Source organism: Gastrolobium bilobum, unplaced genomic scaffold (genome assembly GCF_033153095.1).
Source record: "Gastrolobium bilobum isolate Gb01-03AN ecotype WA unplaced genomic scaffold, APGP_CSIRO_Gbil_v1 utg10035, whole genome shotgun sequence".
NCBI classification, from domain to species: Eukaryota; Viridiplantae; Streptophyta; class Magnoliopsida; order Fabales; family Fabaceae; genus Gastrolobium; species Gastrolobium bilobum.
In genome coordinates, this window is record NW_026897370.1 from 105,410 (window position 1) to 114,749 (window position 9,340).

Consider the following 9,340-nt stretch of genomic DNA (forward strand, 5'->3'; position numbering starts at 1 on the left):
TCATGAATAATCTTTTTATTTGTCGGCGGATATCCCAAAATTTGGTTAGGATAATGTAAGGGGGCGTTTGGTACGCGGGATTCTTCAAGAATCTCGGGAAACTGAATTTTTCTAAATTTTAAATTTACGGATATTATCATAAACTGAATGTAAAATTCATACTTTTAAAAATTAAGATTCCCGACTAAAAAAATTTTCTCCTCTACTCATAAAATATAATGTAAGAGAGTAGTGTGGCTTCATTTCTTAAATGACAAGGCCTCTCGTTCTATTGGCTAAACAACATCATCGATTCAGTTCTCTGTTTGCAATAACAAAAAAACGATATAACAAAGCAAAGAAACTTGCAAATAGTGAAAACTATCACACTGTATCTCACGCGCCTCTCCAATTTCCACATCCACAACCGCTGCTACCACCGGTCCCGGTGGCTATCACCACCTCATTCCGGCCACCCACGCTCCGGCAACCGGTATTATCTCTCTCTCTCAAAATCACACGCACATACATTTCTGTGAATCTTAAATTTTTGTTGTTACTGTTGTTGGGTCCTTTTCCATCTGTTGTCGAAATTACGATACGATCTTAGATCCAAACGTTTCAATTATCTTTCCGTGAATGTTAGGATCAATTTCGCCTTCACTTTTGGAGGATTTTTTTTTTATCCTGTTTAATTTTTTTTCTTATAGTAAGCATTCTTGGCGTGAACGCGTTTTAAGTGCTTCGCGCTTGTGTTTTCCGAAGCGCAAAATCATGTTTTCGTGCCTAGTTGCCTTGGAGAAAATCGCCTTGTGAATCGGTGGCGCCTGGTTACTTCGTCGCGTTCTCAACAGTTGTTTTTATCGAAAAATTGGTTATAATTAGAATGGGACAATAGCGAGAAAGTGTTCATGCGGAAGAAAAAAGAGGCAGTGTAACCAGTTAAACAATATTCGAACACATTTTCTTTTCGCGTTTATAATATCAGCTTTCTGGTTTGTTAGTATATTTGTTAATGTTTGTTCAGTAAAATTATTCCCCCCACCCTCCATTTTGTGCGTATAAACACTCTTGGTGGAGTATATTGTATTTGCTATGCTGTAATTCGAAACAGTTTCATAGATCTAGTATTAGTAATTAATACTGTAAGTTTTGGTTTCTTGGGTTTGTCTTGTGATGTAAAGGTTTTTTGGGGTGGCTTGAGGATGTTGTTAGGGGGAATAGCTCTCAGTCAACAAATTCATTCTCTGAAATTAGAATTAAAACCTTATGGTTTGGTCCCAAAACTAGAAACAAAACCTAATTCTCAATTATAGAGCATTTGATCCCTTTCTTTTGGGGTCAATTGTGTGGCTAAGAGCTTGTGTTTCTGTGAAGGTAAGATTGTGGGAAGGGGTCTGACTGCAGAGAAGGGAATGATTCAGCTATGTTGGATTGGGTTTCTGGTCCGGGGGATCCCAGTCATAGGGAACCGGAGATTACAGGGTCGACTGTGGTCTGTGGGTCATGATGGCTTTGATATGGCATATGGCGTTCAGTTTCAAAATCAGTTCAACGGTGGGTCTATAACTGTTTATGACTTGTTCTGCGTGGTCTCAAAATCAGTTCAATCAACGGTGTTCTACACTGTTTGTTCTGTGTGATAAAAAATTTCTTGGTTAAGTTAATGGGTGAAGGACGAAGGCCTTTGGTGTAGTTGGAGATTTTTGGTTTTGACAGTGGATTTTGTTGTGGTTGATGATTGTATTGATGTGGTCTAGTGATTTTGTTTGAGTGCTTGGAATTTTGGTTTTCTGTGGGTGTGTAGGAATGTTTGACTGTCTCATTAGGAGAATTTTCTAGGTTGTGATTCTATCACCCTCTAATTGTTGAAATTTGAAAAGAATGAATTGCTGGTTGCCCTTTCTTAATTTTCTTTGGGACACTTCGTGTGTGTGTGTGTATGTTATGCCTGCTGTATGAATGCTTCAGAGTGGCTAAGTATGAAAACAAAAATGAGAGTATGTGTCTCTATTAAAAAAGGGCAAATCCCAGTACACAAGGCTCCTTGACTTTGCAAGAGTAGGGGTGAGGATCGATTTTATGCGGCCTTATCCCTTGCATTTTGCCACCGGTGACCATCCGGTCACAAAGAAGCAATTTTGCCACCGTTCCTAGGCTCGTCCTTAGTATTCATGTGTCTTTGTATGTGAGAAAAATGCTGATTGGATAATGGGTGTGATTCTGGCTTCTCCATGGTTTTCTGCCATTATAAGCTGTGGTTGAAGAAGGGAGAGAGAGAAAGTGATTTGGGAGATGAAAAAGGCATCCACGTGGAAAGTTGATGTCAACTATCCTTGAGGGACTAAATTGATGTCAACCAAGGACCAAAATGGTTGTTTACTCTATGTTTTATTATAATTTTTCTCATGAAATAAGTATTGGCAAGGCATTTATACATTATATGCATGCCTTCTACATCATGGATCATTGGAGTTGTCCTTCTTTTGCACCTTAATGGCTATATCACTGAGCTTCTGAGCTACCATTTTTAAAATGTTTGCTTATATTGTTTCTGGTACTTTTATATGAAAACGTACATCTTTGCATTTGAAATCTATTGCAATATTTGAAAACTAATATGTTTTGTCCAGTACGAGCTTAATGTATTTTTTAATACTTCACGGTTGGTTTTCCTTGGAAATGTTTTTCCCGCTGGATTGAGATTCACCCTGGTTATTGAAAGTTCGAAATGGCCTTGAAGGCCGATGCATGCAAGAGGGAAAAACAAAATTTTTCTTTGCGGAATATACATGCACATCAAGATCATGCTTTAGGAAAGCATGATGTTACCTTGTTCGTGAAATCACCAGATGATCAAGGCCGGTCTGAAGGGTTCAGACCCTCTAACGTTGATCCACACCACCCACTCGTCTAGGTGCAAGAACTCCTTCTTGTGAAGCCACCGTATGATCACCACAAAGAGGCTTGCTAGGCGCTCTATGTGTGAAGATGGAGGCTAGGTGAAAGTGTTTGAAAAAGTGAAGCTCTCAATGTGAAAGCTTCACAAGTGGCGCAGGAGAGAGGAGAGAATAGGCTAGGTTTTCAGAAAAACCCTTGGAGGAACAACTGAACACTTAGGCACATAAGAGGAGAGTATTTAAAATAAAATACCAATCAGATTTTTCTCCTAAAAATCTGATCATGAGGCGCCAGATAGGAGAGAGAGAAGTGGAGCTGTTTTATTTCAAAAATTGCTAACAGGCTCCTAGAATATTCTCTTGAGAATTGGTTCAAAACCTATTCAAAATTCTGATCAGAAATCTTCATAAGATCAGCTATATGGTGCGCCCCATATAGCCCAAAAAGGTGACCAAATACATCTGAGTAGTTGCATTCAAATTTGAATCAACTCACTCAGATTTTCTCCCAACTGACTGAATCTTCTGGAGCTGATTTTGATGAGCAAATCTTGCTCACCAACAACCCAAATCAGCGCCATATATGGCCTTGGATCTTGTCCAAAAGATTCTCTCATGATACTAGTGATTTATTCCAACAAGATCTCATCTTATCCTTTTGTTATGAAACAACCTTTCATAGGCAATTCAAATTCAAATTCAAATTCAAATATTTGAATTCAAACATTCAAATATTCAAATTCAAATGTTCAAACATTCAAATTCAAAATTCAAATTTTCAAATTTCAAAATTCAAATTTCAAAATTCGAATTCAAAATCCAAATCCAAATTTCAAATTTCAAATTCGAATTTCGAATTTCGAAATTCAAATTCAAATTCAAAATTCAAAATTTCAAAATTCAAATTTTCAAATTCTAAAATTCAAAATTTAAATGTTTGATAATTAATTTAACTAATTAAATTAATTAGTAATGTCTTGGACTATCCAAGCCCATTACAATGAACCATGCGCCCTCCACCCCTTTAGGTGGAGTTCCAAACAACTTCTTGGGCTAATAACTATTATTAGGCCCAATACCTTTAATGCTAGAGCATCTAGACAATTAGGTGTTTGTGTGTGACCCATTAGGTCTAACTTAGCCACTGACATAAATGGGCTTGGGCCCAATAAGCCCACAACCCATCTAATGACAACACAGAGCACTAGCAATGCTTTGTTGCCCCAGAACTAGTTAGATTAATGATTTGATCATCCTATTAAACATATTTGGTTGTCGTACATATTTCCTTTCGTCTCGGTTACCTTCCCATAAAACCTAGGGTAAGGAAGCGTATCAACCCCTGCGGTTTAGGGTAAGCTTTTATTCGAAATTAGGGAATCTTCAATTTACAGACTCTAAAGGAAGATCATCTCATGATCTCTTTTACTATGCATAGATTCCTGAGTCCCTGTAAATGTCATCCCGATTTCTCCGGTTTACAGATAACCTAATCTCTTACAGAGATTTGACGAATTCCTTCAGCTTATCACCCTAGCCCTGTGTTCTTTCAGGACAAGCCCAACAGTATACCTATGAGTCTCCATGTTTCAGGCAGACGAGGTGCACAATCAAAGCATGCCTTCTAGAACACAGTCTAGGTAATAACTTCTGGTCATAGGAAAGACATACCCAAATATAAAGAGACTACTCTAATGATACTCTCTGTGAGAGTTCCTCATAGAGTCTCTTTGTGGGTCCGTTCAGTGCGAGCTATACCCTTATAGGTCCACCCACGACTTTAGCTAAGACATCTCCATATCTGTAGCACATGAGGTCTATACCTTGTATCCATATACAAATAGATAAGTCGTGCTAGTCTTACCCGAGATTACTGACCCCATTCTCAGTATCTCTAGACTAGGAACATAAAATTAGGAATGAACATCCGGTATTCTTGAATCCTCATGATTGTGATCTCATCACAGATACTCAAGAGATACCTATTTTATTTCACGGGGTTTATCAAGTTATTCATAATATATTAATATTAATATCGAGACATAATTATGAAACAAGATAAAGAGTGCTTTTATTTATTTGCGACAATATTAAAAAGGTCTACATCTCTGTCCTTATTTAATCATAAGATTGTCTCTAGGACACCCAAATACTAACAGTTATAATGTTGCAGTATAATCTCGGTCAAACTGTATGAGCAGAATTTATTCACATTGATTTATTTACTGAATTGATTTCTTTTATCATTTGTTTCAGTGAAGGGAAGGCACATCTAATTGGTGGTATAAAATGGTTTCCTTTGAGATGAATGATCGAAAGAGTAAGTGGAATCTTTTTCTTTTTTCTTTTTTACTGTGAATAATGGGTATCATATAAATTGGTCTTCTGTCTTTAGTATTAAATTCTAAGAATGGATTATTACAGAGTTTGCAATAGTTCCATAAATAAATTACTTTTCAAATTCATCTATTTAGGGAAAGTCTTATCTAGTTGAAATGATTCTGATTTATGCTAAGGTTATGCAAGTTTGTTTGGTTTGTGAAATTGTTGCTTCAGGTCCAAAATTGTTTGCACTTAATGGTGCTATCTAATTATAATGCCAAGATTTATTAAATTGTGTTCTGTTGTCTCTGCTTATCATTATTGCCTTGATTTTTAACAAAGCTTGTTCGAGGAGTTGCTGCCTCAGTGTGTGCCTTGTGTCTTGTGGTTGCATATGGAGCAGGGTATATTGTGGGCTTCAGTCCATATAAAAGCAAAAAGAGAAATAAGAGGAAAAGAAGAGAACAAAATTTGTGACTAATGACTGGATCCTAAGCAAGAAATAGACATATTTGAAAAGTTATCTGTTTTGAAAACTTAATATTGATAATCTATTTATGTAGTAAAAATAATCATTACTTTAGATTTTCTTCAGTTACTTGGATCAAGAGATCTTTCTTGAGCTGAAACAGTTGTTAAAACATTTATTAGTGCCTTTGCCTTCGTATATTTGTTCTGCAATCTTAGCTAGCAGACGGATATGATGTATTAAATTGTATACTAGTTATTTTTGTTCTTTACATAGTTGGCATCTACTTTTCCTATTTGTAAATTTATTTACAATTCTAATAGCTTATGAAATTTAGTGTTTGCATTTGACACATGAAACAGAGATTGGATTGGGACTAACGGGCTTTGGTATATTTTTCTCATTCCTTGGCATTATCTTCTTCTTCGACAAGGGATTACTTGCAATGGGAAATGTAAGCTCTGTGTTATGACAAGATTCTTGCTTAAGTTTTTGAATTTTTTACTTGTGTGATTTTGATTAATAAGGACTTTTATAAAATCATTTTTGGTGACTCAAATCAGATCCTCTTTGTATCTGGAGTATCCCTTACCATTGGACTGAAATCCACCACACAGTTCTTCATGAAACGCAGTAATTTCAAGGTAAATTAGTTATGCATTTATCATCACTTTCATTTATCATTCCATGTTCTGTTCATAGTATAGTTTCCACCTTCACTCTTTACTTCTCATTTGCTGGTTCTGTAGGGAACAGTTTCATTTGGTATTGGATTCTTGATTCTTATCATGGGATGGCCCATTTTGGGTATGATTGTGGAGGCTTACGGGTTCATTGTACTCTTCAGGTTTAATGGAAATTTAAAGAAACTGTTTTATTTAGTATTTTTTTATACTCTAAAGCTCATGATGGAATTATATTTTGCAGTGGTTTCTGGCCTACACTGGCTGTTTTCTTGCAGAAGATCCCTGTTCTTGGTTGGTTGTTTCAACAGCCCTATGTTCGATCGGTAAGCAGTTGCGTTGAAATGTCCTTTTTCCCCCCTATATCATCTTAAGAATTTACAGAAATCTTTCATTATTGCTATTTTAGTGTTTTACACTTTTGCCAGTCTGCTTCTTACCATATCAATAATGATGGAGGTTCATGGAAGTCTAAACAAATCTCTAGTAGCTGCGATAGACTGGGGCCTCTAAATCTTCATCGATAAATGTCTTAAAGAATAGTTGGTTCTGTTTTTCTGTCAAGAGATTGTTGAATGATGTGAATAGTTGGTTCTATCTATCTGTCAATATGATGTAGAAGTTTTTCAGTTCTTTGCCAGATGTTGAAAACTGTATGCACTCATTGCATAATATGCTGAAATTATCAAACTGAGCATTTTCTGTCATCTTGCAGTTTTTTGACCGCTATAGAGGCAGACGGGTGCCTGTTTAACAAGTGGATCTCTTGAAAAAATATCTAGCTGCTAGGAATCACATATGTAAAGTACATGCATAGAAAATACTCTCATATGGAAACCTAACTCTGAATTGAGTTTGCATTCTGATGGTAGAAAATTGTCATGATTGTCATTTAATCAAAGGAAAATGGAAAGGAAAAAGGTTTTGGTTTTCATTTTACAACTCCTTGTTTGGTCCCTTTTTGATTCTCATGCTCCGTGGAAAATCAATTGAGGGAGTTGTCAGTTCTGCAACTTCATTTACATTACTATTCCAATCAGACAGATATCTTTGGGAAGTATTTGTACTTGGAGTATCACGGTGGCGTTTGTTTGCAATTCGTCAAAGGAATATAACGATTTTGAATGATGTCAAATGGAGCTAGTGCAGCTTTATGGGACTTTCTATTTTTTATTTTTTTGTAATTTACCCTTCCATTGTGAGTTGGAGTGGAGTTACATTTTTTGAAATATATAATACCTTCCTATTAATTCTCGTGTCATCCATTAGATTCTTCGCAACTGAGTCCCTTTTTGGTTGTCCAATGATGATTGAGAAACAATAATTACTCATTCACACTTGTAAGGTATATTTTTATTAGCTGTTCGTTTGGGATTGGATTCCGTATTTTTTACTTAAAACTCACAGCATCTTATATTTTCTTTTTGGTGCACACCTGGAATCGTTGTTTAAGTTGACAAGATTTCAATTTCTGCGCGGCACGGATCATTTTGATGCATGCAATTTGAAACAATGGTCGCTTCTATGATACAATTGGTTTGACGAAAATGTTAGTAACATCTGAAGTTTTGAAATCACACCTCCGTGTCTCTTTTGATAATCAACCGTCGAAGGAAGTGATATCTCAGTAGAAGCATTTAATATGTTGAAAATTTTAAAAATATTTAATGATTATTTTTAAATAATTAATATAATTTAAAGAAGGATAAAAAATATTATTCATTTATTTCCTTTTTGGTGCTTTAAGAGTAAATATTAGTATGTTCATTTTTTGTTGTTTTAGCATTTTGTTGTTGTGGATGCATGCTAAATTTTCTAATTTCATTAGTTTTACATCAAAGTTATGCTTTTTTTTTTTTTTTTTTTGAAAAAAGATGGAATTAAAAACTAACGAACATTACAAAATCTGGGGTAAGAGACACCCATCAGATCACTGGACAATAGAGCAATACACTCACACGGAGCCTCATGAAAGATGTGCATCCCCCAATCTAAGAACCTATAGCCTAAGAGAGCAAGTTTGTCGGCAACCATATTCCCCTCTCTAAAGGAGTGACTAATTCTAACCTCCCACTACCTATGAAGCAATTCTCGAATGTTGTTCACAATTGGAGCCAAGGGGTGGAAAGGATCACAGCCCTTGTTGATCAAAAGGATAGCCACTTGGGAGTCTCTTTCCAGCCAAAGCTTCCTGACTCCAGCCTCCCAGGCTATTTTCAAACCATATAAAAAACCCCAGAGCTCGGCTCTAGAGGCAGAACCAGCACCCAGGTTTCGACAAAATCCAAGAATCCATGATCCAGAATCGTCTCTTAGCACCCCACCACAGATGGACTTAGTACCCCCATCGCTACTCGAACCATCCACATTCATCTTAGACCAACCTGTGTCAGGGAACTGCCAACAGACAAAACGTAAATCCTTGTCCCGTGGTTGGAGACCGTGCTTGCTGAGAACTCTATAAGCTTCGTTGATGTGATCCACAAAGGCTTTGGCCCCTCTGATCACCGATTGCTGTGAGGAAGATTTATTATCAAAGACTAACATGTTACGGGCTTTCCAAATAAGCCAACAGAGAACCCCAAACAGATCCTTCCAGTTACAGTTTTGGAGGATGTCTAGGTTCTTTAAGTTGTTCTCTAACCGGCAGTGGAGAGGGGCTGTGAAGAACACTGCCCATCGAGCTGTTGGAACAATTGAACCCCATAATTCCTTAGTCCAGCTACAGTCTCTTAGCAAATGGAGAGTATCCTCGCACCCCTCATTGCTTCTCGGGCACAGACTGCTGCTAGACATATGCCTGTGAAACCTATTTGCGTTGTTCAAAAGAAAATTATTGGACACCATCCAGAGGAATGTTTGTATCCTTTAGGGTCCCTTCCACGACCAACCTACGTCCCAATGCATATCTTCCTCGTTGAGCAAGTCTTGAGTGAGCATATGATAAGCAGATTTAGTAGAAAAGGTCCCATCATTGGTAAGGTCCC

General features: G+C 36.9%; 1 protein-coding gene across 3 annotated transcripts; it reads left to right on the forward strand.

Annotated features, from left to right (window-relative positions):
• Positions 1–286: 286 nt before the first annotated feature.
• LOC133306332 (vesicle transport protein GOT1-like) lies at positions 287–7,561 on the forward strand. Of its 3 annotated transcripts, none has more exons than XM_061506641.1 (7): positions 287–472; positions 5,136–5,199; positions 6,033–6,124; positions 6,234–6,314; positions 6,420–6,517; positions 6,598–6,679; positions 7,069–7,561. In XM_061506641.1, exons 2-7 carry the CDS (start codon positions 5,169–5,171, stop codon positions 7,105–7,107), a joined length of 423 nt encoding a protein of 140 aa, XP_061362625.1. In that variant the 5' UTR covers positions 287–472; positions 5,136–5,168; the 3' UTR covers positions 7,108–7,561. The 3 variants fall into 3 exon arrangements, with proteins under 3 accessions (XP_061362625.1, XP_061362624.1, XP_061362623.1); XM_061506640.1 differs by lacking the exon at positions 7,069–7,561 and adding an exon at positions 6,763–7,042; XM_061506639.1 differs by lacking the exon at positions 7,069–7,561 and adding an exon at positions 6,782–7,042.
• Positions 7,562–9,340: the final 1,779 nt, after the last annotated feature.

Excerpts from the sequence above, each read along its gene's own strand:
- LOC133306332 (XM_061506639.1), top strand. The coding sequence starts at position 5,169 with ATGGTTTCCTTTGAGATGAATGATCGAAAGA. Across the intron at positions 6,315-6,419 it reads TGAAACGCAGTAATTTCAAG|GGAACAGTTTCATTTGGTAT; the intron begins GTAAATTAGTTA and ends CTGGTTCTGTAG. Across the intron at positions 6,680-6,781 it reads AACAGCCCTATGTTCGATCG|TCTGCTTCTTACCATATCAA; the intron begins GTAAGCAGTTGC and ends CACTTTTGCCAG.